The sequence below is a fragment of the Gracilinanus agilis genome, chromosome 5 (genome assembly GCF_016433145.1).
Source record: "Gracilinanus agilis isolate LMUSP501 chromosome 5, AgileGrace, whole genome shotgun sequence".
In the NCBI taxonomy this organism is placed as follows: Eukaryota; Metazoa; Chordata; class Mammalia; order Didelphimorphia; family Didelphidae; genus Gracilinanus; species Gracilinanus agilis.
Window position 1 is genome coordinate 183283826 of NC_058134.1, and position 21191 is coordinate 183305016.

At 33.5% G+C, this 21191-nt stretch overlaps 1 protein-coding gene across 3 annotated transcripts in view; it reads left to right on the forward strand.

Annotated features, from left to right (window-relative positions):
* KRAS (KRAS proto-oncogene, GTPase) overlaps positions 1-21191 on the forward strand; it is a 38927-nt gene that overhangs the window by 16060 nt on the left and 1676 nt on the right. The window contains exons 4-6 of one of the 3 annotated variants that reach the window (XM_044677531.1): positions 5925-6084; positions 19153-19268; position 20147. In XM_044677531.1, the coding sequence (XP_044533466.1) occupies positions 5925-6084; positions 19153-19268; position 20147 (277 nt within the window). Of the gene's footprint in view, positions 1-5924; positions 6085-19152; positions 19277-20146; positions 20148-21191 lie in introns of all 3 variants that reach the window. The other 2 variants (XM_044677533.1, XM_044677534.1) reach the window with 2 other exon arrangements.

A 21191-nucleotide genomic window follows, 5' to 3' on the forward strand; every position in this document is an offset into this window, starting at 1 on the left:
GGTTTAAAATAAAAAAATCAATTTTAGAAAACACCACTGGAGAACTGTTTAATTGCTTTAGTCTATGCAAATTTGTGGATTTTGTAACTATAGAAATTATAAATATTGTAAAAAAAAAAGTGGTTACGTTAACATCGTTTAAAATTGCCTGTCTGCAACAGATATTTACAACTAGACAAAATTTTATTACTAAAAGGGCATGTTACTTAAAATCTATTACCTTGGGGGCAGCCGGGTAGCTCAGTGGATTGAGAACCAAACCTAGAAACCAGAGGTCCTAGGTTCAAATCTGGCCACAAACACTTCTCAGTGGTGTGACCCTGGGCAAGTCACTTGAACCCCATTACCTAGTCCTTACCACTCCTCTGCCTTGAAACCAATACACAGTATTGATTCCAAGATAGAAGGTAAAAGTTTTTATTTTTTAAAAAAATCTGTGACCTTAAGAGATTGATTGCTTCTTCTTTCTTCTGGGCCTATTTCTTCTACTTTAGCACTAAGCTACTGTTTTCTGATGAGGTAAAGAGGTGCTCTGCATAGGTGGTGGAAGTTAGTGGAAGTCTCCTGGTCTGCAGGAGAAAACTAAGACTTATACTGGTCTAAGGTGTAATGTGGGATGGGTACATGATTGATGATCCAGTATATATGTTTTAATTAGCTGTAAGAGGACCTATTTAAGTAGAGTAGAAAAGCTATAAAAAACTTTTCATAAACTTACTCCCCCTCCCAGATCACTTTAAAATAGCAATTAGGATTAGTAGTTCTTAGATTCTTAGAACTATAGTAAAAAAAAGAAGGTTGTATTAAATTATTTCCCATGGAGCTAAGCATGTGCTCATCCTTTCTGATGGGTCATACATTCTTGCTTATAACCTTTATAGCTGGTAGGAGTTAGGAGAAGGAAGGAGAAGTTCACTCTACCACTTTCTTTAAGTCCTACAAGAATGTGGAAGCCTTTTCTCCTCATTCTTCCTAAAACCTACTAAGGGACCGCTGTTCCTTACTTAGTCACTAGTCATCTTTGAAACAGCCTAATAATCATAGTGATGAATATGGACTTTCCATATCATTCCAACCCAACCTCTGCACAAGTCCTTTAGTAAAGAACTAGATCACCTGAATGGGCCCAGAGTATATGCTCAATTCCATGGAAATCATTACAGTCCAAACTCCTATTATTCTAGTAACAGAAGGGATTTTTAATCCCTCATAGGATTAAATACAGAAATAATAATAGCCTATATTTATATTGAACTTGAATGTTTTCAAAATGTTTTCTTTGCAACAACCCTGAAAGGTAAGTAATATAATTAAACCCATTTTATAGATGAAGAAACAGACTCGTGGAAGTTAACTTTTCTTAATCAGTCTTTCAGACATATCTAATTCTTTGTGACTCTATGGACCATACTGTCAGTGGGGTTTTTTGGGCAAAGATGTGGAGTGATTTGCCATTTCCTTCTCCAGTGGATTAAGGCAAAACAGAGAATAAGTGAATTGTGCAGAGTCAAAGACTAAAAAGTATTTTAGGCTGTATTTGAACTTGAGTCTTCCTGATTCTAGACCCAACATTCTATCCACTGTGCCATCTAAGCTGCCTTCCTGTAAGTTTTGTCCTCATTTGGGATTTTCTTGACAAAGATACTGGAGTGGTTTGCCATGTCTTCCTCCTCATTCAGACAGAGAAGGAAATTGAGGCAACTGGGTTTAAACAACCTTGCCCAGGCTCACATAGCTAGTAAGTGTCTGAAGTCATATTTTACCTCATAAAAAGTTTTCTTAACTTCAAATCCAGCACTGTTATCTTCCATGCCTCTAGCTGCCCAGAAATTATCTTATTTGCCTATAATCACATAACCTATAAGTGTCAAGAGCCAGACTTCAACTCTGGTCCTCTTGATACAAAGACTAGTGTTTTTTGCATTATACTATGCTGCCTCCTCTCTAATAGACAAAACATTTATATAAAATGCTTTAAACACATCCCATGAAGGAAACTCACCACTTTAATGAGGTAGGTAACCCATTATAATTTTGGATAGCCGATTACTGCAATGTTTATGTACTGGGTTGAAATTTGTATCCCCATAATTTCCATCTTGGTTTTAGTTCTTTCTGTTGATATAGCACAGAATAAGTTTAATAAGTCAAAATTATATCCTTTTATGGGAGGAGGGGATTATGTTGTTCTTAGACTTCTAGGCTTTACATCCTCATTTCCTTTCATGATATAGTTTTTAGGTCCTTTGCGACTTTTATGACCCTCTTATGGAGTTGTTATATACCTCCTGAAACACCTAGAACTGAATATGTAGTATTCAAGTCATGGATCAGTGCAGTATATAGAACTATTAATTCTTTGATCTAGACTTCATTCTTATTGTTATGCTTTCTGTGTCTTTTTTTTGGACACTGCCATATCACACCATGAATTTTCCAAATAACTAAAATTAAGGGTTTTTTTGTCTTTTAAACATAAACTTCTTTCTAGTTACATCTTTTCATTCCTTACTTAGTTGATTTTTTTTTGAGCTTGAGCTTAGGACTTTATATTTTCCCTTATTTCATCTTATTTTCAAGCCCTCATTCAAAGATGTTGAGATTTTTTAATTGTGATTTTGATATTCACCATATTGATTACCTAACCTAGTTTTGTTATGTACAGATTTGTTAAAGGATGCCTTCTGTCTTTACTCAAATTTTGATGAAATTATTGAATTTCAGAAGAGCTAGAGCTGAGGATAGATCCTTTTGATCTCTAAGTGGATCTCTAATGTCTAAGTGGACATTCATCAGTTAATCAGCATGCTTTGAATAGAGTTGTATAATCAGTTGTGAATCATAGAATCATAGATTGAGCTGGAAAGTACCTTAGAGGTTATTTAATCCTTAATTTTACAGAAGAGGAGCTGAGCCTAAGAGTCAGTCAAGTAGCATTTATTAAGCTCTTCCTACTCTATGCCAGGCACTGTGCACTGGAGATAAAAAGAAAGGCAATTGATGTTTCCTGCTCTTCAGGAGCTCCCACTGATGGCAGAGAAAACATACAAACAGCTATTTACAACAACTGTGTACATGATTGATTAAGGGTAGTCTCAGAGGGAAGATTAAGGAGGTCCAAGAAATCATTTTGCAGAAGGTATGACTTAAGCCAAAACTTGAAAGGAAGAGGGAGAAAAGTGCAGGCATAAGGGGATAAATTGTGAAAATCCATGCAGTCAAGAGATGGGCAGTGTCTTATGTGTGAGTTACCTCTAGGAGACCAGCTGTCATTAGATTGCAAAACATGTGGAGTAGAGGGTAAGTTGTAAGAAGACTAGAAAAGTGGAAGGGGCCAGGCTATGAAGAGCTTTAAAAGCCAGGTAGGTTTTATATTTGATAACAGAAGAACAGTTTGACAGTGGAAGTGGAGGATAGATTGGATTGGGGAGAAACTTGAGACAGAGAGATCAATTAACAAGCTATTGGAAAAAGCAAGGTGTGAGATGATAAGAACCTACTTTAGGATGGCTACAGTGTAAGAGGAAAGAAGGTGACATACAGGAGAGATACTATGAAGGAAAAATGACAGGACTTGAGAATTGACTGGATATTGTTAAATGGCTTGCCCAAGGTTACACAGTTAAGTGTCTAAGGTAGGATTTAAACCCAGATTTTCTTCATTCCCAAGTCCAACATGCTACCTGCTGAACTCTACATTCTCTCAGATTGTAATATTACCCAGTCCACATTTCTCTTGTCATATCCACAAGGATATAAGAGATTCAGTTCTGCTAGATAACTTACTAAAATCAAGAAACACTTAAGTCTGTGGCATCCCCCTTATTGATGAGCCATCCATCAAGCTCTATTTCTACTGTTTTCCATTTTTAACATACCAAAACAGATGACCAAATTGACCTTCCATTTAAAAAAATAGTTATTCTCACATACATACATACATACATACATACATACATACATACATACATACATACATATATTATGAATGATCATTTATACTTAAAAAAGTGTGGCAGGCAACCTGTGATTTGCTTTTATTAGTTTTCCAAATGATTTAACTTTAGGGGAATCATAATTGTTTCTAGTTAATTTGAAAGCTTGATAATCTTTATTAAGTGCTTACTGCGTGCAGTGCTATGGGCCAGGTGATGAAGGTCCAAACAAAATAAAAAATAATTTGAATAAACCTAGGTTTTCATGGAGATAGGTCAAAATGGAACTTTAGTTTATTTATAAAGTGTTTACTTTCTAGCCAATCCATAAAATTAGCCAATTGAAATCTTAGGGCCTAAAATAGATTAATTAGTTGGAATTCAGTATCTGCTGTGTCCCTTTTATAGATGTCAAATATAGAAGGTAGACGTAATGACAATAGAAAATACTGCTATTCAGCAGGTTCATACTTTGAAGAAAAAATAATTCACTTATTTTGGAGCTACCATCAAAAAAGGTAAAGTCAATTAAGGGTTCACATAATGGCTTTTTGCTTGTCATTTCAATTCTAAGTATAAAATCTTTTGAGATGACTTGTAATTTCAATCCTAAATATAGGTGGAAGTAGCAATTTATTGGCATTAGAACAAAACATTAGTGCTTTTGAATTATGTCTTTCAAGAATTTGGAAATAGAATAAAAAATTGACAACTTTTAAAATTTTGTTTAAATGTCTGAGTGTTAAGTTTATTTTATTTTAGACATTCTTTGAAAGTGGCAGTCTACAGATGGTATGCAAATATCCTTTATTAAAGCCATTATTCACAACAATAGAAATTCATAATATGCTTTATATTCAACCACATTGTATCACAGAATTTAGATATAATGTAATTTGCCAAAAACCAAGATAAGACCAACTGTGAGATCTAACATTTTACCTATAACTGTTTTCATAGGCCTAATTAAAGATGTTAGGTGGAGTAGCCTTGTATATGAAAATTTTATCCTCCACAGCTCCTAGAGAGCCATAGTAGAAAGGATGCTAGATTTGGAATTCCCTAACCATGATGGAGGAGCAGATTGAAAAACAGATAGGAAAAGTAATTTAAGGTTTATAAAGTAGATTTGTTTAGTGTCTTATATTAGAAATCAGCACTTTCAGATTCTTGGGCACTTTAGCACCATACCACAGAAATGCCTTTTCAGAAAAGTAAAATGGAAATAAAAGACATAATTCCTACTCTTAATTCAGTCACTCATCACTTAAAGTAACCATAGGACAGGAACAGAAACATTCATTATTGAAATTATAGCCTACTTTGAAACATGAACCTACCTCCCCCCAAAAACACAAAAATAATTCCCCATATACCTGAGCTTCAGGTTAAATAGGCATTGAATTTTAGACTTTTATAGCAGGCATTGAATTTTGAATGGTTTAAAATTTATTGAAGAATTTGATCATCATTTCATTTTGGGGTAGGGACATAGGAAAGATGAGTAAAGCTTTTAACTAGTCACTGTATTTTAAGCATAAACTTAAGTTGTATTTGCATTTTGAAGTAATAGATTTTAAAACTAGGTCTTATTTTGTAGGCAACTTTTAGATATATTTGAGTGCAGAATTTTTAATTTTTTTCCATTATATTTCAGTATGTTTTTTGTCTTGAAGTTACAAAATTATGGCTCTGCATTCTTCTTTTTTGAAGTTTATATTTTGAAATGAAGATTTCCCCTCTCACCCCTACTCCATGTCTTTATTTCTCTCCCTTTCCCCTTTTAAATTTTGTAATACAAAAAATCAGAACAAATTTTGAATTCTTTATTCAGCCTCAGAATTTGTTATATGGGGAAACTGGGAATTAGAATCAGTTTTTAGCCTGATTACAATAAAATTAAATTTTTTATCAAGTATTAGAAGATATTTTCCTTCTGCGTAAATATCTCTGATATAACATCACTTTCTTTTTCTTTTTCTTCCACAGAGAACAAATAAAAAGAGTTAAAGATTCTGAAGATGTACCCATGGTTCTTGTAGGAAATAAATGTGATTTACCTTCCAGAACAGTAGATACAAAACAAGCTCAGGACTTAGCAAGAAGTTATGGAATTCCTTTCATTGAAACATCAGCAAAAACAAGACAGGTAAGTAAAACCACAACAAATACAAACTTATTGTTGAGACCAGAAAGTATAACAATTCACACCTACCATTTATCTATTGACTACTGTAAAATTGTGATTAAACTTAGCTTTTGTGGATTAATAAATGTACATGCCGCTTAAAATATCTGATGTTTAAATTGATCATTTCATATGGAAATCCATGATTTTTCTTTCATCTAATCTGGAAAAATAGGTGATTTGTTCAAATAAAAATAAAAGATTATTGGCCTTGTCCAGGGATCTTCATCCTATGAATATGTATATATAACTTTTAATTCAACCATTTATAATCTTACATATAGCTTATTTGATCACTCTTGAGTGTGCTTGATGTTAAAGATTCACGTGTATCATTCTCAGAATTTTAGAAGTTTTAACTTCAAGATTTTCTGGTCTCTATTGCTGCTTCTAGAATAGGCAAGGTTTTTAAATTTCATTATTTTTTTAACATTGTTACTTTTCCCTTGATAGAACTTAATTTTAAGGAAGCAGAGATTTTTAAAACAAAGGATATTTAAAAATAATAATTTTACAGAATTAGGCATTATTTTGTACTGTTAAACTGAACATGAAGATTTGCATTTAAAAATATATATAAATTGTTAATGTCAAATTTTCAGTTAAAGCAATAAATATTAAAAGATATTAAAATAGTTATATTTGGTGTAATATGAGAAGTTCTTAATAGGATTTTTTAAAATAGAAATTTGCTAAGATATTTAAAATGAACTTCAGAGGATATAAAATATGTTCAGAGGATATAAAATATGGAAGAAGCTCTTAAAATAAATATGTGAAAATATTATACTACATACAGTGTCTGCATACATGCCTTTAAAATTTTATGTATAAAAAATCAAAATTAGACTCATTTTATCAAGTAAGAATTATATATTTTAAGATTATTATACATTAGGACAGTTAGAGGTATTTTGGAAAAATTCTATATTTTTAGTCTTAATTACTAAATTTGAGACCATTTGACATAATATATGGCTATCTTGTAGGTTCAAAAAGTATTTGCAAAACTATGTGCTTGGTCTTTTTTTTTTATCCTTACCTTCCATCTTAGAATCAATATTAAGTATTGGTTCCAGGGCAGAAGAGTGGTAAGGGCTGGGCAATGGGGGTCAGCCCAGGGTCACAGAGCTTCTTTAAGAAGAATCTGTGGTCAAATTTGAACCCAGGACTTCCCATCCTTAGGCCTGGCTCAATCCACTGAGCCACACAGCTAGGCCTTTTAAGACATGGTATCTGCTAAAAGTAGTATACATTATTGTAGAGACAAAATATACACATAAGCAACAGTAAATAAAAATATAAGACAAATGAGTGATTGTACTAAAGGAGTGGTATAGAGAGTAAGGGCTTTAGGATTTCAGAGAATTTAGCCTAGTATAACAAGAACTTATCCTTTTGTTTCTAAGAGCATAAGTTGCAGAACAGATACTGTCTGCATTGAGGAGGGAGTTTTCTTACCCTGTGTTGCCCCTAAAGTGATCAAATGGCAGGTTCAAACAAAGAAACAAAAAAAGATTAATTATGGGGAAGTCTATCTAAAGAATGTGAAACTTGAATTATGTTTTGCAAGTAAAACATAGAATATTCCTTTTGTGGTATTCAATATGTTTCTTCACTTTTGCCTCTTCCAAATGCATTTATATGATAAGTAATAACTTGGAAGAAAACTAACATTTCATGATCAAAGTAGAAATAACTGAAAATTATATAAGCTTTCTGAAGGCTTATAGAGATTTACATAGACCTTTCCATGAAATTTAAATCCTAGTTAGGAGTAGTTAATTTTATTTTCAGAAAAATATTTATCATTGAATATACATGTATTTGTGGCATGCTTGATATTTCGAGACTTTATTAAATTTCTTAAGGGGACAAGAGAGGGAAAACATAACTCGTGTGACATACTAGCTAGTTTATATTGTATTCTTATTAGGGGAAATATAGATTTGTATAGATTGTACAGATAAAGTTTGAAAATGCAAAATTTACAACTAAGAAGTACAATATTAGGAATTTACTTTCGTGAAATCAAGGTGGCGTTTTTTTTTTCTTAAGCCAAAAAATAGGTAAATTTTCATGGTCTGTTAACAATTAGGGAAAATATTTGGTATAATATTAACTTCATCTTAAAAGGAATTTTGCTGTCTGTCTATACTAGGACTGTAGTCAAAGTTGGAGCATTTGAGGATATGACTGGAATACAGCTCTGCTACTTTTATTCCAGAGTAGAATGCAACCTTCTTTAGGGTAGCAATTGTTTTTTGTTGGTTTTGTGTCCTCAGAACCTACCCAAGTACTTTGTACATAGAAGATACTTAATACATTTTTTATTGCATTTAGTTATGAAGTAGCAAAGGAAACACAGTAGTATCCTGAGGATGAGCTGAACTTGTGTTGCTTTGATTTTAGAACATTAAAAAGACACTTGGGCCTACAGATCAAGTTACTAGTGCTGCATTTACTACTTATTTAGCTACATGACTGTAGCCATTTGAGTTAAAATGTCTAGGTGGGGCATAATTTATATCCAAAATGATGGGATGGGATGAACTAGACTGTTTCTAATATTTCCTCTGGGTCACACATATTATGTTCTTAAGCATTTCCACTGGCGTTCCTATCCTGACTGTATTGGCAACTGGCAGCAGGCTAATCATTGATGATATAACAATCAAGTAAAACAGTTCCTTAGAGTAATACAGATTGACACCTCTGTCAGACTAGTAACATTGGTGGAAAGAGAAGAATTTCCCTCCTTGAAGAATGTATGTAGCCTTGCTGGGCTTAGGTAAAGAGAGAACAAAGGCAAAAAGGAAACTTGGTTCCCAGTCCAGTCACAGTGACATTCTTTCCAAAGAAATAGATATGGAGCCAAGATGGCTGCTTAGTATCAGTGAAAGCTGAAACTGCTCTGAAAATTCTTCTAAAGAAATGGATATTTGTTTGAACATTTATAACTTTAAAAAGTTTTTTTAGAGCAATAAGCACGTATCCTATCACTTTATACAGAAAAAAGGTGAAAGATCCTAGACTTGTCTAATATTTTATAGAGCTACAAATCAAAGGCAGGAAAAAGGGAAAACAATTTAATTTTCTGAAGGGAGCCTGACTTAACACTGTGATAGCAAGCTAATGACTGCAGGATAAAGCAGAGAATCTAAATAAGCCGTTTTCTACTTCATTTTATGATAATCATTTGTCATTTTCGATTAAAGTAGTATGGTTTTCATATTTTATTTTGAAAATATCTATTTTCCTTAATATATGATTATATATATTTTTTGTGTTCTTAAAAAGTTTGAGGACCAAAATTTCTTGCCTATGAGTATATCTATCTCCAAATAATAGAAATTGGTGGGAAGATAAGCTTGATTTGATAGAAACTTGTCTCAGATATTTTAATGATCTCATATAATAATCGCCTTGCTAAATAAATCAGTTTTGAGCTCTGCTTTTAGTGAACATTTTAAAATTATACCTTGATTCTTAAACTTAAAGATTTATGTTGCTAAGCTATCAATTTCATCTTTGAGTTGTTATAATGGAACTTGATGATTTCCTTAGAAATTATCTTGTGAAACATTTTCTTAGGCTTAAAAATATTGAGGGGACAGCTGGGTGGCTTGGTGAATTGAGAGCCAAGCCTAGAAATGGGAGGTCCCCTAGGTTCAAATCTGGCCTCAGACACTTCCTAGCTGTGTGACCCTGGGCAAATCATTTAACCCCCATTGCTTAGCCCTTAACTGCTCTTCTGCCTTGGAACCAATACATAGTATTGATTCTAGGATGGAAGGTAATTTTATTCATATATATAAAATTTTAGGCTAAATTTTAGTATGCTTAGATTTTATTAACTTCTTATTTTTAAGTCCTTACCTTCTGTTTTAGAATCAATGCTAAGGATCAGTTCCAAGGCAGAAGAATAGGTGCAGCAATGGCTAGGCAATTGGATCACACAGTTAGGAAGTGTCAGAGGCCAGATTTGATCCGAAGACCTCCCCATCTCTATGCCTGGCTCTATCCACTGATCCACCAGCTGCCCCTTTATCAGGAGATTTTTAAGAGCTTTTCTAAGTACTTGCAGAGAGCTTGAATTGTGTATTGTGATTCTTATACTAAAAGATTTAGAGCTTTCAATAATAGTAATATCATATTTCCTACTACATGCAAAAGTCTTGGACTTGGCCATGTGTTTGACACCTCTGACAGAGAATTTCTCAGGTCAGGAAATACAGTCTCTTTACCAATGCAAGTCAGCACCTTCTCTGCAACTACAAAGCTCTAGAAAAGTTGCCTAGTGCACCAAAAGACTTAAAGAAACTTGTCTGGGGCCATACAGCCAGTGCATAACAGAGGTAGAGCTCAATCTCGGCCAGTGATGGCAAACCTTTTAGAGATGGAGTGGCAGGCCCCACCCCCTGAGCAAGTGCTATGCCTGTTCTTCCCCACCCCGTGACATTCTGCTGTGCCCCTCCCCCTACTGAGTGCTGGGTGTGGGCCACCCCCCAACCCCACACAAGGGAGGGAGGAAGTACTCCCATTGAGCTACTGGGAGAGGGGTGGGGGAAAGTGAGGAATGTCCTCAGGCATGATGGAAAAGGAGGAAGGGAGCAGCTCCCCCTCCTCCCCCCAGGAGTCTCTGTCTTTCTAGTAACAAACTGTAGTGGGGGGGGCAGTCAAGTTCTGTCTTTGGCACTGGTGCCATAGGTTAGCCATCATTGATCTAGGTCTTCTTAGTTTTGAGGATGACTTTCTATCCCTCCCATCCCACCCTATTGGTATAGTAATGTATTAGCTTAAAACTCAGGTTACATATTTAAATGAAGAGCATTATTAATTTTGAATGGTTAAATTTCTGACTGATTATAAATTTAAATGAAGATCATCATTTAGTGGAGAGAGAACTCTAGGCAATAGAACACTAAAGTAAAAGGTCAAATTTTCTATCCAACTTTTTATAGGTTAACATTAAAAAATTTTTCCTTTAACTCTTACCTTCTGACTTAGAATCAATAACAGTGTATTGGTTTCAAGGCAGAAGAGCAGTAAGGGCTAGGTAATTGGGGGTTAAGTGATTTGCCCAGGGTCATAGCTAGGAAGTGGCTGAGGCCAGATTTGAACCCAGGACCTCTTAAGTTTGGCTCTTAATCCACTGAACCACCTAGTCGCCTCCTGTACTTTTGATTTTGAATTAAATATTTCTAAAAGAAGATATTTAAATATAATCATTTTTTCCTTTGACCTAATATTGATGTCTTGCCTGAAAATTTCTTAATACATTACAGAAATTTGAAAAGATAATGATCATAGAAGATAACTTCTATCCATTACACTGATTTAGGCAGTGTTTAAAATGTTCACTAAATAGCCTAAACTGTGAGCTATATGTTATTGTATAGTTCATAAATATATAATTATTAGAGGCAGCTAGGTGCCAAAGCTCCGAATCTGAATTCTGGAAGAACTTGAGTTCAGATTCAACCCCATTATACTTACTAGGTATGTGACCCTGTGCAAGTCACTTAACCTGTCTGCCTCAGATTTTCCTTTAGAGGTAAAATCAGGATAATAACATCTGCCTTAAGAGATTGCTGTGAGGAAAAAATGAGATATTTGTAAAGCAGCTTGCAAACTTTAAAGCCCTGTATAAATGCTAGCTGGCTATTATTACTATTATTATTTTATTTTAAAAGTAATAATTTAAAACTAAAAACCATTTTTATAACAATTCCTTCTTTGTGTGTGTACACTTAGGCACATACACATACACAATGGTCCCAATGCTGTCTACATCTATAATAGCCAAAGTATGGTTAATAACTAAGGTACACTAGAAATGCTAAGGCAAATTTGATCTTTGGGTATCAACAGTACTTTAGTAGATATTAACTTACTAAACTAGAATGTAGCTCAGGAAAGGTATCTCATTCAGAAGAAATCAGTTAGATAAAAAGGATGGTATAGAGGCATAGGTTGATTACTGTTGCACATTAATATACTCCAGCAGAAATTGACAACTGGGATAAGGTAGTGAGAAGTAGAAACAAATGTGACTATATCTGAAGTGTACTATGAGTTAAATAATGGAAGTGTTTAAGAAACAGTTGACAGGAAGGCATATATTATAGTAAAGATGGGAGAACTTTGACATCTGGATACTTGTTGCACCTCTGCCCAAAGTTGCTAATTTCTTAATTCCCTTAGTGATAATTTTATCCACCCCAAATTGGAAGAACCAGTAAGGGTTACTCCTATTCTCAACCTGATTTTCATCAGAAAGAAGTAGCTGGTTCATGAGATGGAAAAATAGGAAATTTTGGCAGAATTGACGGACTCTTTCTTAGAATTTTTGGTGGAGAGAAGCCAGCCTTGTTTCACATGTATCCCTGATTTGGGGAGAGCATATTTCTAGGGATTGAAAAAAAATAGGAAGTATCCAATGAACTAAAATTTTACAAAGGAATGCATATCATGATAATGCAAAACTAATGACAAAATAATTCTGAGGAAGAAAATAAGTTCTTTAAAATTTGATCAGTGTAGATTTATAGAGAACTTATTGCCCAATTTAGACTTTTTTTAAAGCTACATATAGGAGAGGCAGCAATAATATCCAGAATAAAAGAGAACTGCCCTTTGATACTATAAGGTATGGTTGCCAAGTCATTGTCAGCGATAGTCTTTAAATACTGTAATACTTGGAGATAACTAAATACTACTCTGATTACTATGCTTGACATCCTAGAGCCATGTTGGTGAACCTATGGAATGTGTGCCAGATGGGGCCTGCTCCCTTTCCCTCTCCACACAGTTTGAGGACATTTCTCATATGATCTGCCCAGCAGCCCAATAGGCGCTCGGTCTCTAAATCGTTTGCCATCTGCAGTTGCAGAGGAAGGATCATGGATGGAAATTACAGGGAAATAGGCTCAATTTAAGGGGAGAAGTCCCAATGATTAGAGATATCCTTAAGAGAATGAGTTGTGCCAAGAGAAAATAGTTTCATAGAATCATAGATTTAGTGATAAAGGACTTCAGAGTACCAACTTCCTCCTCCACCCTACTCCTCCCCCACCTACTTTTTAGATAAGAAAATAAGTTCAAAAAAGGGAAATGACTTGTCCAGGGTCACACAAGGTGACTTTGTTTGGATTCAAAACCAGTGCCTCCCATTCTGATATAGCTCAATTTCCAGAGCTACCTTTTCATTTTTAAAAATTATATGAGAGTAAGCTTCAGTTAAGTGTTAATAAAACCATAGCATCAGCTAATCTTCCCTTTAACAAAGAATACTTACTCATGTTCAGTTAAATTGAAATTTAATTCAATTCAGTTAAATTGAAATACTAAGCATTTAGTAAGTATTGGACATTGTGGCACCACCTACATGGTATGGGTACAAAAAAAATAAGGCAGGGTTCCTCTTAAGAAGTTTACCATCCATTAGAAATTGAGAGAGGCTGTACCCAGACAGTTCAAATATAGGTACACTACAGGCCTGTCATAAGCAAGATGCTTCAGTGAATCTGTAATCTCATTAGGGTTGCTTAGGTAGGTAATATCCTCCTATAAATCATTCCCAGGAAACCCACCCTATGAGCTAAGGATTCTTGCTTGAGTTCTCTTGGCATTTCATAGATGGATACCAATGGAACATATAGGCTTAATTATCAGTCATCCCTTCCTCTCACTAATGTGATCAGACTTTTTTCTCTCTAATCACACCTCTGCTTTTCCTGTATAATTCAAGAAAATGACTTTACAATTTCTGTTTTTCATCTATTGATTGTCCTTTGTCTAGTTTCATTCTTAAATGCCCTTAGGATATATTGTTTAGTTGTATCTCTTGCCAAGCTTTTTAATTTTCCAGTTACTGTTTCTTGCTATTTTATGAGGTGGTTGTTATAATCTTCCATTGTCTTAAAATTTATGAACAAGTTTAAAAATCAAGAATCTATGTTGCCCTTGGCCACTCTCTTTTCTTGCAAATTGATTAAAAGTTCTTTGAGCAAAGGCTAGGTGGTCCTATTGTGGTGATTCTTACTGAAGTGTAGGTTGGTCTACAGGGCTTCTGAAACAGTTTCCACCTTTAAATATTCTTGTATTGTTGACTCTATAGATATAGTCAATGTATATATATGTGTGTGTGTATATATATAAAATATAGAGTATATATCTATATATAGCATACACACACACAGCTAATGTAAATTAGATTACCTAGTTCTGTTAGAGCATTTGTCTAATTAGACAGCTTATGCTAGATTATACTGACCCTTCTGGGTGAATACATGGTAATTCTAGGGGTAGCAACTGTTGAAACTAATATTAGAATTCAGGGAGTTGGTATTATGCCATACATTTTACTGAAAACAAGTTGGCATTCTCAATCTAGTGGTAACAGTAAAAAAGGATCACAGGCCTAATCACACACATTCTAGGTTGATTTCAGTTTTGAGAATTAAAGAACTATTAATTTTTTAAAGTTAAATGTCAAATAGTTCACTTTTCACAGATTTGTGGTCCATTTTCTTTTCTTTTTTTTTTTTTAAACCCTTATCTTCTGTGTATTGGCTCATAGGTGGAAGAGTGGTAAGGGTGGGCAATGGGGGTCAAGTGACTTGCCCAGGGTCACACAGCTGGGATTTGAACCTAGGACCTCCCGTCTCTAGGCCTGACTCTCAATCCACTGAGCTACCCAGCTGCCCCTTATGGTCCATTTTCAAGAGATGAAAGTTATTATTAAAAATATTCTCATTGCAGAATTGTTTGAATTATATTTTAAAAGGAAAATAACCATTGCCAACTATGAGTAAGGAAATCTTCAGGTGTTAAATTCCTTTAACTTAATTGAAGCATCTGTAAATTTTGTTCAGTAGATTTAAGATCTAGAGTTATAGCTCTAGGCAAAAAGCAACCTCAGAAGCCTGAAGCTTTCTGTTGTGTTTCTTAGAAGCATAGAGGCCTTTATTTTTTTCAATCACCAAATATTTGTTTATTAATACTTAGTGTGTGCTAGGGTCTATCCTGGGCTCTGTAGATAGAAACAATCCCTGATTTATAAAATGATTAAAAATAAGTTTTGTATTCTGAGGTTTGTTTGGTTTTGGTTTTGAGTGTGTGTATGTATAACTATTCTCTGATCTACTTCTCATTAAGAAAGTATTGTTTAAAAGAGTAAAGTTTTAACAATAAAAGTTCATAATGTAGCACATAGCATTATTTAGATTAGTAAGTAAATCATTTATTAAGTCCTTGCCATGTACCAGGCACTATGCCAGGCTCTGGCAAAAACAAAAGTCTGTCCTCAATGACAACACATAAAAGGGAATTATAGGAGGTGGTGGGGTGGGGACAGCACTCTGTGCAGGGGAAAGGTGGAAAAGTAGTTTTCGAAAGTTGGGAGCAGATTTGAGTTAGGACTCATATGTTTATTGTGGATGTTTCTTCAAATGGAAGTTTTACGAAGGAACTCTCCAATCAGAAGAGGCAACAAGGAGAGAGGTGTTTGTATCAAAGCCATTAGTGTAGAGGTAGAAAAGTAGAAAAAGTGGAGGTAATTGGTGACAATTTATTTAGAAATGTGGAACGATAAATTCTGAAGTCTGAGTTTAAGATAGTTTCAGCTCCAGAGGGATGTACTATCTTGAAAACCATTTGAGGATTTTTTTAAAGCAAGTAATAATTTTCTCTGTATTTTCATACCCACAAACACATATTAAATTGTACTGTTCTTTACTCTTCATTCTCCAGTGCCCAGCAGCTTCCTATGTTTTCCCAGTCTTTCATCTACACACACCTTCCAAATTGATATAAAGTATAATTCTGATCATGCCATTCAGAATAGAAAACATATTCCCCACTTAAACCAAGGACAGTTTCAGGTTAGTAACCTGGGAATAATCCTTGATTCTATTTCCCTCCCCACTTCTAATCAGCTGTCAGCTCTTAATGATACTACTGCTACAGCATTGCCTGAATCAGCTATCTCTATTTTTACTTACAAGGTCAGTACCCTAGAGTTCAGGTTTTCATTGTCTTTCACCAGGACTATTGCAGTAGCCTTAATGTTCTGTCTCCAGTTTCTCCCTTAAAAATTTTTTTTTCCACAACTGACAAATTATTCCTAAAATATAGATCTGAGAATGTCATTTCTCCTCCTCAAAAACCCTCAATGACTCAATATTATCACAAGGATAAAAAACAAAAACAAACACTTTGTCCTAAAATTTATAGCTCTCCTTAATCTAGCCCTCGATTTACTTTATTTGTTCCCTCTTATCACTTTCCAGCCAAAGTTTTTCTGAACTCATAGTATAATCCCCCTCCCCCACTATACTCATTGTTCAGCACATCATTCCAGGCTTAGCTTAATTAACTACCACCTTCCTGGATCTTCCCAACCTTTCTCTTCAAATGATCTATCTAGTATGTACTCACTTGTAGACATGTCGTATTTCCCCAGTAGACTGTAAGTTCCTTGAGGTCGGGGACTTTTTTTTTTTCTTGTATCCTCTGAGCCTAATGTAGTTCATTGAATATAGTAGGCACTAAATATCATTTGAATGGAAACACTTAGGGAGACTCTTAAATGATGTCTTTATCAGTAACAGCGAAAAACTTGTCTTTTTTATTTGGTCAAATGTAGGGTATGTTTTGGTCTTTGATCTCAGACTTTAGCCTATGGAAACAGGAAGTTAAAATAATTGTTCAGTCTCTTAAAAATGTTTACTTCACAAGCTGTAAATTTTTCTAGCTTCCTTTTATATCATTTGAACTGAAATGAAAACATTATTTAACTTCTGTATCACATAATATGAAAATTTCTAATCTAAATCCAATTATATTTATTGTAAATTGACTCCTAATATAGGAAACATGGTACATACAACTGGCTTCAAAGTTTCAGTAATAAAAACTTTTAAATATGTTGTATAAAGTTTTTCCCAAGTTCTTGGAATATGAAAACTTGCCACTTTGTAAGTATATGCAGCACTTTGTTATGAAAACTTTAGCTAAATGTAAACTAATGGAAGGAATCATAAGGAATATATAATAAATAGAAAATTCACATCTCTGTGAGGTCAGTTGATTAATTGTAAAATCAGCATAAAAGAGATAAGTATATTTAAGAAAGGAAATGGTAGCTAATTGGCTCTTCAGATTCTTAATTTTCATATTGATTAAGTAAGCATTCTCTTGATAATGAAATTTCATTTTGAAATGACCTCCCAATGATGAAAATCATACTTTTAATTCCAATAAATGAAATTTGTGCTGGTGGTGGTGGTGGTGGTGGTTGTTGTGGTGATGGTGATTCTTTTGAATTAATGTCTTCCTATTCTCTCTCTGCATTGTTAGAACCAAAATTACACCTTTATTTAATGGTGATGGGTATGTTTGTGCTAAAAAAAAATTCAAGCCCTCAGCCTAAATTGAGCAGTAATCTTTTTATGTTCCTGCTACAGAATAGTAAGAGCACAACAATCTGTTATTTTTTTCATAGCACTTATTCTGGCACTTGCACATAGTTCCTAAAAATGATTTATTTTTGGAATAAAAATTAAATTTTTCTGATGTATCAAGAAAATGAGCTTTTACTTGATTTTTTGGAAGTATTAAATTTTTAAAGTTAAGATTTATCAAGAACTTCCTTTATAAAAAGAATTTAAGTACATTAGCATTATTTTAAAATTCAAGACCACTTCTAATCATTTTATTTTCATGATAATCTTAATTTTTTAAAAATGCTCTTGCCCTTTGAATGAATTAATATTAATGATAGGTATAAAACTAATCATAGAAAATATAGAACCACTATGGTTTTAAATGGGGAAACTTACATTTATAGAATTTTGTTCAAGTTTTATCTATCTTAAGCTCAAATTGATTTAAGTAAAGAACAAACATCTTTTCAGGCAAAATGTTTTGTTTGAGGAGAAAATTCAGATTGTCAATGAAATATTTGAAATCTTATGGAAATGTCAATATAACTATTGCATAAAGTTTTAGAAGCTTTTGCTCTGAAAAAAATAGAAGGTAAAACTTGTATTTGACAAAAGTTCAAAGTGTTATAGTTTTACCATTATAATTTAAAATTCTACTGTAGTAGTATTGGCCACCTTCTTGGGATGGGCCAGTGTTGATTTATTACCTTGTCTCATTTGGCACTTAGTCTTTTATTGGAAGAAAAGATTTGAAAGTACTTTTTTGAATCCATCTTGCCACATACTAGCCTTCAAGTGGCTAGATGGAAAATAAAGATGAATGAATGATAGCTTTGTCAAAGTGCTATAAATATGTTATCTTATTTGAATGTGTTCTATCCTCCAAATTTATTTTTAAGACTTTATTGAAGGTAAAAACTTATTTCATTCAAAATGGATTCAATTCTCAAATATTTCTAGCTATGGCTAGACTGTAGGTGGTAAATATAATATTGAGTGCTATATTTGGTTTCAGTAATGTCTCTAACTTAGTTTGGAGGACTTTTTGAAAAGTGAAAGCTATAAAAATGAACCTCACAGTTGCACCAGAAAATCAGTGGCAAAGTATCAGTTATTTTTCCTAAGGCCAAATAGGCATAATTCCATTACTGCTACTATGCTAGAAATGAGATAAAATATAATGCCTTAAACAGAAGAGAGAACTTTAAAATTGTGTTTACTAATTTTTTTTTACTACTTTGCTAAAAGTTTGTATTAATGCTTAGTAAAAGGGGGAAATACATATATAAAAGATATACATATATATATATACACAAAGTTTTTTAGTTTTGATAGACTTCTCCCATCCATACTGACTTTGTTAAGCAACTCTTAAAATAATCCAGTATTCTTGCCTAGATGGGAATATTGCAACCCCCTCCTTTTAAAAAACAAACAAACCAAAAATCATGGTGAATGATGTTAATCCTATTTTTTTCAAGTGAAGCTCACTTATTCAATTTTATTCCACATGGCTATCCCAATAAATTATTTTTAGCAATGAAACAAACCTTTAAAGGAGTTGTGTTTTACAATGCAGAGAGTGGAGGATGCTTTTTATACATTGGTGAGAGAGATTCGGCAATACAGATTGAAAAAAATCACCAAAGAAGAAAAGACTCCTGGCTGTGTGAAAATTAAAAAATGCATTGTAATGTAATCTGGTAAGTTGAGCAAATTAAATTTTGGCAGAAAGCTGATGGTCTTTTAAAGGTAACAGTATATGAAATCTTAGAATTGCTTGTGATGGCTTATATAGCATTCTAATTTGAAGAAAAATTTTAAAATGTTTACTTTCACTTTTAAAAATTGTTCTAAATTCAAATTATGCAGGAAATTTATGACAGAAAACTTAGATTTTGTTTTTAAAGCTAAATCGTTCTTGGGTCATAATTTCCTAATGTAAAATGTGGACATGGGAGTAGTAAATCATAGATGTTAGATAAGAGTTGGGAGAGACTGTACAGATGAGGAAATGAGCCTGAGGATGTTAAGTGCCTTGCCTAAGGTCACATCTAGTCAGTGTGTGTGTTGATCAGATTGAGTTAGATAATATGCAATTCACAAAAAAAAAGATTTATGATTTCCTTAAGGTTTTATGTAATATTCTTTGGCACAAGTGAGAAGGGAATTTAAAATTCTGAATTTAGTATGTTTTTTATTAGACTGAGTAGCAATCATTTGTGATCCATATTGTAGGGACTTGGAAAGAATTAAAACCTCCCAAAGATAACAAATGTATTCTCTTAACTGTAGGATCTAGTCCAGTCTATAGATTAGTCCAAGTGTAAACATAAAAGAAATAGTTTAATGTCTCATGCATAGTTGTTACTAAGTAAATTTTTCTAATGTTGAACTCTGAAACTGTTCTGCCTTCCTTTTCAGGGAAAAAATGGTAAAATTAATTTATTAAAGCTCTTGCTACTCTTGGACATCAGGAATAGAAATCTTTGATGAATTTTTAAAATAATATAAAGACAATTTTAGTCTTTTTCTCTTACTTCTAAGTGTTGATTTAAATAAGTCCCCTTAAGGGTGCAGTTTTTCTTAAGTAATTTTCATAAAGACTTATGATAAACGTGTATATAAGCCCTCTTCTAATACCTGTCTCATGGCATGGTGACTTAACCTGGGATCTTGAAGACTATGCCAGCAGACCATAAGCTGGAAAGGCATCAAGTATAAGCCTGCTGACCAAGTGTATAAGTTGTATAAGTGTTGTCTAGATAAATTATTGAAGTCTTGAAATATTTTACTTGTATATAACAGTTTATTGCTTGAATGTTGAATTTCCTACTTGCATTTGGGCACTTGCTAAGAATTATCTTCATTACTGAATGAAATTTTGTTAAATGTCTGCTATGAGCCAAAGTAATGGGTTAAGTGTTGGGGATACAAATAGAAAAAGTGAGATAGTCCCTGATCTTAAGGAGCTTATAATCTATTAAGAGGAGACAATAGACATAGGGATGATTTATCTCCAACTCAGGTGGAAAGGCTCTGTGGTATTTGTGTAGCAGCAAAAGCAGATGAGGAAAAAACAGACCAAGTACAAAACTTTAGTCAAAGCTGTGTTTTTAGTGCTATTATATTTTAAATGTTAGTTTTGAATTTTTGAAGCATTTTTTTCTCCCTTATATGTAATTTTTATTTATATTGCTCCTTTACTTAACCTCGTACAACCAAAGAAAAATTCATTTTTTGTTACATGATCTGTTAAATGAAATTTCCCTGGATGCTTACTGAATATTGGCAAACTTTTTCTTTACTATTTGTTAGTAATGTTAAAATGTTAAAAGTGAACACTTTAAGGCAAAGCACTTTAAACCTCAACCAAACTTCCAGGTGTTACTGCCTCTGAACATGTAATCATCTCTGTTGGTTGGAACATAAAATTTAGAAAGGGATACTAACTTGTCTACTATCTGAATTACCATGGACAAGCCACTTACCAATCACTGTTTCCTGTCATGTGATAATGATATCTACTTGCCCTCCACCCAAGTATATTGTTAGGGTTAATATGATCTGAATAAACACACTCTAAATGAAATGATTGTTAATATTGCTATTAACATA